This window comes from Puma concolor, chromosome B1 (assembly GCF_028749965.1).
Source record: "Puma concolor isolate L17-30 chromosome B1, mPumCon1.1.hap2, whole genome shotgun sequence".
Lineage (NCBI taxonomy): Eukaryota > Metazoa > Chordata > Mammalia > Carnivora > Felidae > Puma > Puma concolor.
This window is the reverse complement of record NC_141670.1, coordinates 431,105-446,633: the sequence shown is the minus strand read 5'-3', so window position 1 is coordinate 446,633 and position 15,529 is coordinate 431,105. Positions and strand designations below refer to the sequence as shown.

Sequence of the window (15,529 nt, the reverse complement as noted above, 5' to 3'; positions counted from 1 at the left end):
CTCATATACGTGGTCAATTAATTCAGAACGATGGAGTCAAGAGTGAGGAAAGAAGAGGCTCCTTAGTAAATGGTGTTGGGGAAGTGGACACCTTCATGCAAAAGAAGGGTACTGGATCACTACCTTACCCCCCCAAGATTAAGTCACAATGGATTAAAGACTTGAACGTAAGACCCGAAACCATAAAACTCCTGGAAGAAAACATAGGGGTGAGCTCCTGGATATTCACTGGTCTGGGTGACGATTTTTAATCTGACACCAAAAGCACGGGCAACAAAAGCAAAAATAAACAAGTGGAACACATCAAACTAAAAAGCTGTACATACAGGTGCCCAGGAGGCTCAGTCAGTTGAGCGTCTGACTCTTGATTTTGGCTCAAGTCATGATCTCTCAGTCATGGGATCGAGTGTGCAACCTGCTTAAGACTCTTTCCCTGGGGCGCCTGGTGGCTCAGTTGGTTAAGTATGACTTCAAGCACCAGAGGATCTCCTGAATTCTCTATCCATCTTCGTGATGAGAGACCCATTTTGCATTCTCGTAGGGGAACCAAAAATACGGCCTCTTTCCTTTTTCCTTGGCGGGGGACCCACAACTGAACTGGTATTTTCAGTAGAGTTGACAATACTTTCTGTGGAGCCCCAAATTTACGATGCCCGCCACTGCTATGTCCACTGAGAAGCAAATGACCAAAATAAACCTTAAATTATTGAAACTGGGATTTGAAACAACGTTCAATGAGATGTCAATAAAAATAATGCAATGAAAAGGTTTAATAAACTAAACGCAAAGGGAGAAGATGCTAGAAATGTCACTGTTAAGGCAGAGCTAAGCCCCACATAGCTGCCCCCCCACCACCACCACCACACTTCAGCCTCACAGGAGCACTGCCTTCTCTCAGCGGCCTCCTCAGAGCCTGCAGCTACTAAGCACGGTGCAGTCTGATGGGAAAGGCTACCAATTCTCAAAGACACAGTATCCGGACCCTCCTCTGCAGTACCTTCCTTTGCAAAAATCCTACAAGATCTGTCACCAAATGTCACACTGAGTAGCAACAACACCCTGATGGGGGGACCGAGCCAGATGAGGACTTAGTATGGTTCTCCCCAGGCCAAAGGCTCACGGTGTATCTGGGGGCTGCTCCCTTTTCTCCTCATCCAGTCTGTTGCCTACTATCTCGTTGACCATGTTCCCCACCATCCGACTGCACGGACACTGCCCTGGGCACATGCGCATCCTCCCTCCACTAGAATCCCGAACTGGGTATCCCGTCGTCACTGTGTGGCCCAGCCCACCCACCCTCTCTTGTGCATCTACAGAGGAGTGAAGAAACCTCCCCAGGAGGGTGCAAGATGTGGTACCCACGAATCAAACCGTGCTCTGCCGTACAAGACTCTGTATGCTCCACACATCTTTTAAGGGAAGAATGGGGCATGCAAAATAGACGTGAATGTTCACTCCATCATCAACCTCCACAGTATCACGAATGTTGCTTGAAAAAGCAGCTTAGTCAGGATTCAAAGTATGAACGGGTCAGCCCTACCTGAATTAACCCTGTTGAACCATGTAATTTCTTACCTACATGCTCAACTTTTAATCCTGAAATGAGGCAAAAGAGAGCAAGGGGATATTTAAAGGTCTTGTATTCTCATGCCCATTATAAAACATTTTACAAAGCTGGTTAGAATCTTGAGTGTGTAAATTATTTTTACTAGCTTTAGAAAGCCCATCTTCAACCAAAGAATTGGGAATGCTGTTTCTCACAGACATTCAGAGGAAGAGGTAATTTTCCTCAGCAATTTGAAATGGTGGTTACATATGGTTTTATTTTCTGCAAATTTTAGTTCAAAGTTAAATTGCTTTTTCTTCCAGGGTAAGAAAAATATCAGACACTGGCTATATAGTTCTGGGTCATCTGTGGCCTCTCCCCATAGGTTAGGATATGCATTTTTGTGGAAATAGGCAAAAGGAGGAGAACAACAAAGAAAAAAGAGTGGGGGAAAGGGCAACCAGAAGGTGTAAAGGACAGACAGTTAACTCATTCCGCCTTCACTTCGCCCAACGAATAAAGCCCTGTCTCAATGAGCACAACTGGATAGGTTTCGATGGCGCAGAGAAGCATCGGTCAGCAAAGCTTACTATTTCAAAGGATTTTTAAATGAAGTTTGAAAGGGAGTGGGTGAGGGGAGAGTTTACAGGGAAGAGGGTGAGGGAGACAGGTGGAAACAGTTTATCATGTAAAGAAAACATAGCTTGAGTGGACTTTCGCTAATTTTGTGTGTATACAGAAAAATGTGTGGGAATGTGTGGGGAAAAATACACAAGGAAGAAAAGACAAACTCATGCAAATTCCTTAGAGCAGAAGTGGCAGTAACATCGTATTTCACACCTGACAGCTTTTTCAGTCTGACATTTCCCAAACTCTTTATCCATCCTCAAATGGTGACTTCTGGAGTCTCCACGTTTAACAGTAGGTCATGAGGAGTCCATGCAGACATCAACCATTTCCACATGTATTCAACCAACCTTGTGTTTAAATAATTTGCTACGAAAACTGGAAGACAAAAAATACCTGAAAATTCACAGCTGTGTGACATTATCTAATACTGATAGCATGCATAATTACCAATCTTATACAAAATTTACATTCATCAATATTAAATTAAATTCAGAATGGAAGAGAAATGCCACAATATATACATGTTATCTTTACTATAATTATAATCTGAAATATAGCCTATAATTTGAATATAGTCAAATACTACAAACCAGTCTCTAATCTAAAGCACTACATTTCTGTCAGAAAATCAGACAGGCTGAAGTAAAAAAAAAAAACTATTGGGACTACATCAAAATAAAGAGCTTCTCTACGGCAAAGGAAACAATCAGCAAAACTAAAAGACAACATACAGAACAGGAAAAGATAATTGCAAATGACACATCCGATAAAGGGTTAGTATCCAAAATACATAAAGAACTTATACAACTCAATACCCCAAAAGACAATTAAAAAATGGGCAGAAAACGTTTCTCCAAAGAAAGCATACAAATGACCCACAGACACATGGAAAGATGCTCAACATCGCTCATCATCAGAAAAATGCCAATCAAAACCACAATGAGATATCACCTCACACACCTGTCAGGACAGTTAAGATCAACAACCCCAGAAAGAACAAGCGCTGGCTAAGGATGCAGAGAAAGGGGAGCCCTCGTGCACTGCTGCTGGGAATGAAAACTGGTGCAGCCACTCTGGGAGACGCTACGGAGGTTCCTCAAAAAGTTAAAAACAGAACTACCCTGCAACCCAGCAATTGCATTACTGGGTATTTACCCAAAAAATATAAAAGCACTAACTCACAGGGATACATGCACCCTTTGTTTACGGTAGCATTAGTTACAAGAGCCAAGATATGGAAGCAGCCCAAGTGTCCACTGACCAACGGATGGATGAAGGAGAAGTGGTGTATACACAACGGAATATCACTCAGCCATAAAAAGAATGAAATCTTGCCATTTTCAATGACGTGGATGGAGCTAGAGTACATTATGCTGAGCGAAGTAAGTCAAAGACAAATACCAAATGACTTCATTCGCATGTGGAATTTAAGAAACAAAGATGAGCAAGGGGAAAAAAAAGTGGCAAAGCTAAGAAACAGACTCTTAACTATAAAGAACAAACTCATGGTCACCAGAGGGGGAGATAGGTGGGCCATGGGTGAAATAGGGGATAGGGATTAATGAGTACACGTCTCATGATGAAAAAAATAATAAAATGATTTCTTAAAAATGAAAATCAGATGTCCTCCCTGTTAAAAATACAGAGTTGGTAATTATGCAAATGCAAAATTAAAATATACAGTGAAACTGAGGTGGCTGGGTGACTCGGTTGGTTGAGTGTCCGAATTCAGCTGAGGTCATGATCTCGCGGTTTGTGGGTTCGAGCCCGGCATCGGGCTCTGTGCTGACATCTCAGAGCCTGGAGCCTGCTTTGGATTGTGTCTCCCTCTCTCCCCGCCCCTCCCCCACTCACGCTCTGTCTCTGTCTCTCAAAAACAAACATTAAAAACAATTTTTAAAAAACATATACAGTAAAATCAATTACTAGATCCGTAACACCTTGAAGGAAGAAGCCCTGAGATCCTCCTAATCCTTCGGATGTTCAAATAGCATTTGTGGTAGAGACTGCCAGTCACCATCCCCGCTTCCGTGTTCACACCATCTCTGAGGTTTATCTGAACACACAGCTGTGCATCAGAGAGACCACGCCCCCTAGTTCCCATGCATCTCATGCTCCAGCCAAGATGTGAGCAAATGTGACACACGTGTCCTGCTCCTCTCCTGCCCTGCTGACTGGACCGTGGGCGATACGCCCCCTTCGACTGTGCAGAAGGGCCAGCAGAGCACCAGCACAGAATGTCTTTCCATCCCTGAGCAGAGTCACTACACCAACTCAGGATTTCCAGGGAGAGAAACAGACTTCCTGTCTTGTGCAAGCCACTGTCATCAGGAGTCTCGGCTACATGCTGCCAAGACCGTATCGTCATTTCCTGAGCTCCTCAGCTATAATGTGGGGTCGATGGTAATCCCGTTCCCTCAGATTACTGTAAAGGTTACCTGTTTTACATAGAACAGAACAGCACCTGTTGGTGGGCACTACACAGTCTACTGTGTGTCTGGGCAAACTCAGCCAGAGTACAAGTTATGGAGCTTTTCTGGGACTTCAAAAATAGAAACCATAAATGTTAGGCAGGCAGATGGCGTGGTTCTGCTATAACTTACATGCTGTGACTCAGGTTGCGCTGGTTATTCTCTCTCTCAAGTTCCCGACTCCAGGATTCACATCTCTTCCATCCATCTTCTGTTTTAATCCAGCTCCATCCAGGAGATCTCCAGTCCTGACCCAAAAATGGCATAGTTCCCCCTGTAAAAGAATTTATGTTAAGAATTTATGTAATTAGCAAGTTTCCTTTCATTCAGAACATTTGTTTTAATGTTTATTTTTGAGAAAGAGAACGTGTACACACACACACACACGTGCGCACAAGTGGGGGAGGGGCAGAGAGCGAGAGAGACAGACTCAGAGGCAGGATCCAGGCTCTGAGCTGTCAATGCGGGGCTCGAACCCACGAACTGTGAGATCATGACCTGAAGCTGAAGTCAGATGCTCAACCAACTGAGCCACCCAGGTGCCCCTCATTTTTAAAAAATGTTTATTTTGAAAGAGCAGAGGGGAGGGACAGAGAGAGAGAGAGAAAGAGAATCCCAAGCAGGCTTTGTGCTGTGTAACACAGGGCTTGATGTCACAAATCAAAGATCATGACTTGAGTTGATATGAAGAGTCAGGATGCTTGACTAACTTGAGCCACCCAGGCGCCCTGAGAACATTCATTGATTCTAAAGAATAAAGCTCTTAATATTTAAATGTCTGCATGTGCCTTAAATGCTGGCTAGACACAGGGGAGCAAAGAGGACACAGTACCTCAGTTGCACCTAAATGATAAGAAGGGCTACGTACTGGTGGATGCACTAGCCCAACATTGCATCTGTCAGGAAAGGTTTACCTGAGGGGCCATCTCAGCTGGGACCTGGAGAACAAGTAGGAGTCAAGGAGTGAGGAAGAACGGGAGCATTACAGCAAACAGAAAAACTCTCTCCACCAGAATTAGAAGCAACGTAACGCGAGACATATTTGTGTTCAGCGCTGTATGTGCGTCAACCTGGTTGCAGCTCACAGTAGGACAGCAAGCATAGGGAGCTGCGAGAAGGGAGACTGGAGCAGTGCCCAAGTCAGAGGACTGGACTTTCCTGCAAGGGCAGCGAGGGGCCAAGAAGGGAACTTCCGCAGGTACACGATTCGATTAGACCCAAGTGTTACAAAAGCCTCAGGGTCCCACTGTGAGGACGGAGGTCGGGGGACACGTGGCGGGAAGAAGAGTTAGGACTGGCAGCTATGGAATACAAGCCTTTACGAGGTGCAAGAGTAGGGCTGCAGAAGACACAGATGCTAGAAGCACTTAGGAGGCAGGGTCACCAGCAATCAAGGCCTTGTTCGTCTTGCTCTCTGACGCTAAGGGGACCAGCTACCACACGCTCAGCTATGCCCGGGAGAGGCCCGTGGGGCACGGAGCAACCCCAGGCTGGCTGCACGTGTGAGGAGAAGTCAGAGAGACAGATTTGAGTTTGTTGAACCTGCCTCTGAGATAAGGAATAAAGAAAGAAGAGACGTTAATTTCAGTTTTGGACAGGCCTGTCAGATCTACTGAGTCCGTGGCGACAGGACAGCACTATACTAGAATCCGCGTATAAGGACCCAGGTATAAAAATCATGACCTTCAGGGCACCTCGGTGGCTCAGTCGGTTAAGTGTCCGACTCCTGGTTTCGGCTCAGGTCATGATTCCACAGTTCATAAGTTTGAGTCCCACACTGGGCTCTATGCTGACAGCATGGAGCCTGCTTGGGATTCTCTCTCTTTCTGCCCCTCCCCTGCTGGCTCTCTCAAAATAAATAACTTTATAACTTGGTGACAAAAAGAGCTCAAATACTAGCTCTTCCATTGCCCGGACTTGCCTTCCTACGGCTCAGTGCTTCTCAACCCTCACTGTGCATTAACCTGACAGTCTTAGAAGCTTTTAGAAAATACAAGTGCTTGGCTTCATTCCAGACAATTAAATACAAGTATTTGTGCGTGACAGGTAAGTGCATTTTTTTTTTTAACAATGCCAGGCACGCAAGGGAGCTCAACAAACACTGAATGGACGCATATACAGATCCATCGCTCAGAAGAGACAATAAGGCTGGAGAACACAATAGGAAAACCGTCAGCATTCAGGTAGTCATCAAAGCCATAGGAATAATACCTATGGAATGATACCTAGGGATGTTTCCCCCACAGAGAATAACAGTGGGAAAAAAACAGAGGCAAGGGAAAAACTCTAAGGGACAGTGACATTTAAGAGACAAGCAGATAAAGATGAGCCAAGAAAGGAAATTGAAAAGGAAGAGCCTAAGAGGTAGGCGGTAGGGAGCAGGAAGTCAAGAGAAGAATGTATTTCAAATGACTGGCAGAAAGGAAAATATTATTAACAAGCTAGTATGGTAAATATTCAAAAGTGTATATTGAATTTAGCTACAAAAACATAACAGAGATCAACCAAAAATAGTTTCAATAGAATAATGTATTATATTAATCTCAGGTCCAAAGTAGACTTGGAGCATTTCTCTAATGTACAGTATTTCTAACACAGAGTACCTGAGTGATAAAAGTTTTTCAAATATAATCTCCCAACTATAACTAACAAAAAACAGGCTACTAGATAGGCTTTGATACTGCCTTAGAAGAGACAAAAAAAGGAAAGTCCAAGTCTTCAGCAACATTGCTGGGTCAATTCTACATGCTCATTTCCCTAAATGGCCTATGAAATGTTCTTGTATACCAAGAGGATCTCAAAACCCCACTCAACTTGAGTTTCCAGCAAGAACACATCTTTTATAGTCACACATTCATTCACTTAAATTCTTACTTTAGAAAGTACTTAAATATCCCTATTTAAACACCAGCACTATTTTGGTAAGCATCATCTTGCAGACTTGTTTCAAGCTACCAACTACCCTAAAATGCAAAAGCTACCACCCATGTCTAGTCAATTCAGTTAACTAGAATCGTCTCCAATAGTATACAATGATTTTCTAAATTTTCATGAAGCTTCAGATATAGTCCAGAGAACACTCCTAACCCAAGAAGGCAAGACACTCTGAAACAGTTTAGTCTCATAAGACACACACGAGGGAACAATGTGTACGAGGACCATCTCTGAGATCTCTCGTTATCACAGATTTGGAAAAATCCGTGTTTAAAAAAACTGGCAACCATGCAGAATACTGCTAAACAGACCAAATATAGGGGTGCCTGGGTGGCTCAGTCGGCTCAGGTCATGATCTCACAGTTTGTGAGTTCAAGCCCCACATCAGGCTCTGTGCACAGAGCCTGCTTCAGATCCTCTGTCCCCCACCCCCTCTCTGCCCTTACCCCACTCTTTCTTTCAAAAGTAAACATTTAAAAAAATAAATAAATGGGAGCATCTGGGTCCTGCTTCAGATCCTGTGTCTCCCTCTCTCTTGCCCCTTCCCCACTCACACGCACACGCTCTCTCTCTTAAAAACAAATAAACATTAAAAAATAAATTAAAAAGACAATGCAAGTGAGAAAACACACGATGTATGGAAATATATTTTAAAAACATAAAAAAATGTGTATGTATGTACTGAGTGAGAGAATAACTAAAAGAAATTCAAAGTAAAAAAAATCCAGCCATCTAGGACCTCTGAAGAAAAACTAGGACATGATCTTGGCCTAAAGCCCATGGTTAGATCTTAAGTGGAGAGACTGGGGAAAAATACCAATCCCAGAAATGGTGGGCAAAAAGAGACGAAGATGGGAATACAAGTGACACCTTTCAGAATAGTGAACAGAACAGGTCGGCTAGGAGAGAAATCCTCGGGAAGGCTGGTAGGCAGGGTGGAAAGGTGTTCAGAAGCCTTGAATATCAAAGGTGTTTAGGCTTTATTCTCCAAATGAAAGTTTTTGGGCAATGTGGTGATGTGAGCAGTGCTGTTCTGAGAATGATCTGCCTGGGTCTGTGGAGAAGACGGCACGGGAGGGTGGGGGCGGAAAGCACAAGCAAGCAAGCAAGAGACAGCTCTGCCGACACCTCCACTAACACACGTTCTTGAAAGACGATGACGCACGTTGTACTGGTCTAGTCAGGCACTAGGCCCACCCACCACTTAATACACTTCTATTCAGGCCGCAAAAGCAACTTCTATGACGTTTAACCAAAGTTTTCAGGGTAAAGAGTCAGCTTAGTATTTCAAGTAAGATAATCAACTCTTTTGCAACTACCTCTGTGAGCAATGAATGGTTAGCCTGAATATTTCACATGTAGGTGTTTGTACTTACAGGGATTGGAAGGAATGAAATGCAGCTACATAAACAACAGGACATTTCTGGGGCGCCTGGGTGGCTCAGTCAGTTGAGCGGCAGACTTCGGCTCACATCATGATCTCGTGGTTCATGAGTTCAAGCCCTACATCGGGCTCACTGCTGACAGTGTGGAGCCTGCTTCAGATTCCCTGTCCCTCTCCCTGCCCCTCCTCCACTGGTGCTCTCTCGAAAATAAAACATTTTTAAAAAATAGTACATTTCCAAGGTTTTTATTTTCAACACCGAGGAAAAGATTTGTTCTGCTGTAGACATGAGGATTCCAGAGATTTGACATATTATCTTCTTTGGGTCACAATGAAGCTTCATTTTAAGGTGTAATCCTATACAGTTCATGAACTAAAGCAGACTCTGGAAGAAGACTTATTAGAAACAACAAAAAGCCATCAGGGAAAAGCAAGAAGCAAAATGGACAAGAAGCAATGTGAAAGGTCTGGTGCCAAATTTTCAAAAATACTCCCAACCTGAGCCATCTAAATTTGCAGATCAGAACTACTACTAAACTTCTGGAATGATGAACCCATCACTTTTGACGGAAATATATTTATCTGTCTTGCTAAAGACCTGAATTGCTACACCTTAATAAATTTTAACTACAATCACATTTGTTTTGAAAAATTTCAAACACAAAAATAAAAGCAAAACTAACTCCTGAAAATTATTAAGCATGTAAGAGCAGCTACTCAGAGGCGGCTACTCTGTCGTGAAGTAGCTGGTACAATTTGAAATTTTATGCACAGGTCATGCTAACGGATGTCAGAGAGCACAGGGGCTGAACCCTCAAAAATCTTCACTTCATCTCTATTGCACACAGCAGGGTGTGCGGGTGGAAACTCCCAACATGGGAGGCAGGTCAAACCCAGAAAGGTCTTCCTCCAAGCATTTTCCTTTTCTTAACTAATGATACAATAGCAATGTGTATTAGATCTTAGTGTGAGGTAGGCATTCCTATGATCAACTTACCTGTATTATCTCAGCCCTCACACTGCCCTAAAAGATAGAAAATGTTGCCATCGCCCCTTTTACAGGCTTAATTCTCCATTTTACAGATGAAGAAACTGAGGCACAACATCTGGCAGAGCTGGGAGTTACATTCCTACAGTTTCATTCCACGGTCTATGCTCTATGCCTGCATGTTTATAAAAAAAATTTTTTTAATGTTTATTTATTTTTGAGAGAGAGAAAGAGCGAGAGAGAGCGAGAGAGAGAGAGCGCACGCGCATGCATGCGCGCGAGCGGGGGAGGGGCAGAGAGAGAGGAAGACACAGAAGCCAAAGCAGGCTCCAGGCTCTGAGCTGTCAGCACAGAGCCCGACGCAGGGCTCGAACTCACAAACCATGAGATCATGACCTAAGCTGAAGCCGGACGCTCAACCAACTGAGCCACCAAGCACCCCATATCCCTGCACGTTTGTAACAGCAATTCATGAGCACCCTGTGAAAACAAAGGTCATAAAACTGTTTTTTTCTTTTTTTTTTTTTTTTTTTTACCGTTACCTTATATAGATCATATCTGCGCTGTATGCAAAAGTAATGACTGATCTAAATATAAAAACACTCAGGAAAACATACCAGCCTTGTAAAAGGCTACATGTACTTCACTGTTTGCCTTAAGTTAGGTGAAAAGGAACCACAGGAACGGGTACTCACAGCCCTTATTAAGTTCATCCCCCAGACAGTGAAAGCTGTTCTGTGCAGAGCTCAAGGCAATGCTACACATACTATACTCAGATAAGAAAATCACAAATAATAGCAAGGCAGTTCCACAGTCAAGGAAAATAGCTGGCAAACGAGTTTCTTTTCCCCTTATTTCTTATGTCTTAACATAAATTTTGAGTAACTTCCATTGTTCTGCGTCAAGAAAGACTGGTCCTCAATTTCACAAGCACTTGATCTCTTTCACTACTTTCTTATCCTTACAAGATTTCCAAGTAATTTAGAGCCAAACATGAACACGGCTTATAAGCATGGAAGAACTTGATGCTGAAAGAACCTCAAGAGATGGTGAGTGGTGGATTGAGAATCAGAAATGGGATTTACTGTAACAAGGCCTGAGTGAGGATCACAGAGGCTTCCAAGAAACAGAGACCAGGAAATAAAGAGGGAAACTAAAAAGGAAGAGGAGTATGAATTCTTAGGAAAGAATGCGAAAACGTGTATTCTGATTAGGGATGGAGGTTACAGATTTGGAAAAGGCAAGAAATGAGGGTTTCCAGAGAAAAGAACAGATTCTTAAGAACATCCGACTAAAGAATGAATGGGTGAACCAAGAAGTTAAAGAGGAAATTAAAAAGCAGATAGAAGTCAATGAAACAACACCACAACCCAAAACCTCTGGGACACAGCAAAGACGGTCATAAGAGGAAAGTATAGAGCAATCCAGGCCTTCCTAAAGAAGGAAGAAAGATCTCAGATACACAAACTAACCTTATGCCTTAAGGAGCTAGAAAAAGAATAGCAAATAAAACCCAAAACCAGCAGAAGACAGGAAATAATAAAGATTAGAGCAAAAATTAATGCTATCGAAGCCAAAAAAAAAACCAAAAAAACCAGTAGAACAGATCAATGAAACCAGAAGCTGGTTCTTTGAAAGAATTAACAAAATTGATAAACCACTAGCCACTTTGATCAAGAAGAAAAAGGAAAGGACCCAAATAAATAAAATCAAGAATGAAAGAGGAGAGATCACAACCAACACAGCAGAAATAAAAACAATAAGAGAATATTATGAGCAATTATATGCCAATAAAATGGGCAATCTGGAAGAAACAGACAAATTCCCAGAAACATATACACTACCAAAACTGAAACAGGAAGAAATAGAAAATTTGAACAGACCCATAACCAGTAAGGAAATCAAATTAGTAAATCAAAAATCTGCCAAAAAACAAGAGTCCAGGGCCGGATGGCTTTCCAGGGGAATTCTACCAAACATTTAAGGAAGAGTTAACATCTATTCTCTTGAAGGTGTTCCAAAAAATAGAAATGGAAGGAAAACTTCCAAACTCTTTCTATGAAGCCAGCATTACCTTGATTCCAAAACCAGACAGAGACCCCACTAAAAAGACAATAGACCAATTTCCCTGATGAACATGGATGCAAAAATCCTCAACAAGATATTAGCCAACCAGATCCAACGATACATTAAAAAAATTATTCACCACAACCAAGTGGGATTTCTACCTGGGATGCAGGGCTGGTTCAATATCTGCAAAACAACGCAATTCATCACATCAATAAAAGACAAGAACCATATGATCCTCCCAATAGATGCAAAGAAAGCATTTGACAAAATACAGCATCCTTTCTTGATAAAACCCCTCAAGAAAGTAGGGATAGAAGGAGCATACCTTCAGATCACAAAAGCCATGAACAACCCAACACTAATATCATCCTCAATGGGGAAAAACAGAGCTTTCCCCCTAAGGTCAGGAACAAGACGGGGATGTCCACTCTCGCCACTGTTATTCAACATAGTATTGGAAGTCTTAGCCTCTGCAATCAGACAACACAAAGAAATAAAAGGCATCCAAATCAGCAAGGAGGAAGTCAAACTTTCACTCTTTGCAGGTGACATGGCACTCTATATGGAAAACCCAAAAGATTCCACCAAAAAACTGCTAGAATTGATTCACGAATTCAGCAAAGTTGCAGGATATAAAATCAACACACAGAAATCAGTTGCATTCCTATACACCAACAATGAAACGACAGAAAGAGAAATGAAGGAATGGATCCCATTTACAGTTGCACAAAAAACCATAAAATACCTAGGAATAAATCCAACCAAAGAGGTGAAAAGTCCATATGCTGAGAACTATAGAAAGCATATGAAAGAAATTAAAGAAGACACAAAAAAATGGAAAAAGATTCCATGCTCCTGGATAGAACAAATATTGTTAAAAGGTCGATACTATCCAAGGCAACCTACATATTCAATGCAATCCCTATCAAAATAACACCAGCATTCTTCATAGAGCTAGAACAAATAATCCTAAAATTTGTATGGAACCAGAAAAGCCCCCGACTAGCCAAAGCAATCTTGAAAAAGAAAACCAAAGCAGGAGGCATCACAATCCCAGACTTCAAGCTATACTACAAAGCCGTCATCATCAAGACAGTATGGGACTGGCACAAGAACAGACACTCAGATCAATGGAACAGAATAGAGAACCCAGAAATGGACCCACAAACGTATGGCCAACTAACCTTTGACAAAGCAGGAAAGAATATTCCATGGAATAAAGACGGTCTCTTCAGCAAGTGGTGCTGGGAACACTGGACAGCGACATGCAGAAGAATGAACCTGGACCACTTCCTTACACCATACACAAAAATAAACTCAAAATGGATGAAAGACCTCAATGTCAGACAGGAAGCCATCAAAATCCTCAAGGAGAAAGCAGGCAAAAACCTCTTTGATCTTGGCCACAGCAACTCCTTACTCAACACGTCTCCAGAGGCAAGGGAAACAAAAGCAAAAATGAACTACTGGGACCTCATCAAAATAAAAAGCTTCTGCACAGTGAAGGAAACAATCAGCAAAACTAAAAGGCAACCGACAGAATGGGAAGAGATTTTGCAAATGACATATCAGATAAAGGGTTAGTATCCAAAATCTACAAAGAACTTCTCAAACTCAGCATCCAGAGAAATCCTGGGAAGAAATGGGCAAAAGACATGAATAGACACTCCTCCAAAGAAGACATCCAGATGGCCAACCGACACATGAAAAAAATGCTCAACATCACTCATCATCAGGGAAATACAAATCAAAACCACAAGGAGATACCACCTCACACCTGTCAGAATGGCTAACATTAACAACTCAGGCAACAACACATGTTGGTGAGGATGTGGAAAGAGGATCTCTTTTGCATTGCTGGTGGGAATGCAAGCTGGTGCAGCCACTCTGGAAAACAGTATGGAGGTTCCTCAAAAAGCTAAAAATAGAACTACCCTACAACCCAGCAATTGCACTACTAGGCATTTATCCAAGGGATCCAGGTGTGCTGTTTCAAAGGGACACATGCACCCCCATGTTCAGAGCAGCACTATCAACAATAGCCAAAGTATGGAAAGAGCCCAGATGTCCATTGATGGATGAATGGATAAAGAAGATGTGGTAGATCTATACAATGGAGTATTACCCGGCAATCAAAAAGAATGAAATCTTGCCATTTGCAACTATGTGGATGGAACTGGAAGGTATTATGCTAAGTGAAATTAGAGAAAGACAAAAATCATATGACTTCACTCATATGGACTTTAAGAGACAAAACAGATGAACACAAGGGAAAGGAAAAAAATAAAACAGGGAAGGGGACAAAACAGAAGAGACTCATAAATATGGAGAACAAATTGAGGGCTGCTGGAAGGTTCGTGGGAGGGGGGATGGGCTAAATGGGTAAGGGGCACTACAGAATCTACTCCTGAAATCATTGTTGCACTATATGCTAACTCATTTAGATGTAGTTTTTAAAAAATAAAAAAATAAAACAAGTTTAAAAAAAAAAAGGAAAGAACGGATTCTTCAGATGCGTGAGTTTTCAGAGTGAGTCTGAATAGGCCCACAGAGAGCAGTGGAATCCAGCAGGAAGGGTCCAAACGGAGTTCACAGTGAAGAGGAGGACGCAAAGCCCAGGCGTCAGCTGAGAGCGCAGGGAGTCAGGCACTGGGAGGATGCCAGAGCCACGGACGAGGACAGGGGACCGAGGACCGCGCAGCAGGTGCGGCGCGGTGTAGACGAGGGCAGGGGACCCAAGACCGCGCAGCAGGTGCGGTGCGGATAAGGAGCGCAGGGAGCAGGGGGTACCTCTGGGAGGAGAGGCTCGGGGCCCTGGGCCACCGGCTCCAAGACACGGAGGAGCCCCGGGAACAGCTGAGAAGGCGGGGACGCGGCAGGGGACGCGCAGACCCCGAGGGAGGCGCCCCCAGCGGGGGAGCGCTGGGCGCGGCGGAATCGCGGGCGTGCGGGGTGGGCGGCAGGCGAGGGAGGCCGCGCCGCGCAACGGAGGACCGCCTCCGTTCCCCACCCGGCGCGCCGAGGGTCCCCAACCCTACCTGGCGCGGGGCGGGCTGGGGGGAGGGGGGATCGCCGTCCCCACCTGGAGCGCAGACGTCCTCGGTCCCCACCTGACGGCCGAGCGGAGGTTTATTGCCGGAAGCCGTCCACCGCCTACTGGGGAGCGCTGACAAGAAGCCCCGCCCCGGGCCGCGCTGATTGGCAGGTGCGGCTCCGCGTGGCCGTGTTGCTACCCGGCTCCCCGAGGCCGAGCCGCGAGCGTGCGCAGTGGGCACCGCCACCGCCTTTCTGCGCGTGCTCAGTGGGTGCAGCTGGGCTGCAGACCTCCGCGGGCGTGGCGCGGCGTCCCCGCGTGGGAGGGCGCGCGTGCTTCCTGTGCGCGCTCCTGGGGGTGCAGCGGAGAGGGGCTGGGAGGACCGGCTAGCGGAGGGTACCCGGGACCTACCCGCTGTCTGCTCCAGTTTCCAACCGCTGCTCTCCCGGAAACGCCTCAATGTCAGAAATGC

At 44.1% G+C, this 15,529-nt stretch overlaps 1 protein-coding gene across 9 annotated transcripts in view; it reads right to left on the bottom strand.

Moving 5' to 3' along the window:
- The window catches only part of FBXO25 (F-box protein 25), a 51,463-nt gene extending 36,266 nt beyond the window's left edge, over positions 1–15,197 (bottom strand). For 5 of the 9 annotated variants that reach the window (XM_086703031.1, XM_086703030.1, XM_086703032.1 and 2 more), the window contains exons 1-2: positions 15,063–15,195; positions 4,780–4,921 (exon numbers count right to left, since the gene is read on the bottom strand). In XM_086703031.1, coding sequence (XP_086559157.1) covers positions 4,780–4,913 — 134 coding nt within the window. In that variant the 5' untranslated portion in view covers positions 4,914–4,921; positions 15,063–15,195. Of the gene's footprint in view, positions 1–4,779; positions 4,922–15,062 lie in introns of all 9 variants that reach the window. The other 4 variants (XM_086703028.1, XM_086703034.1, XM_086703035.1 and 1 more) reach the window with 2 other exon arrangements.
- Between the last annotated feature and the right edge of the window lie 332 nt (positions 15,198–15,529).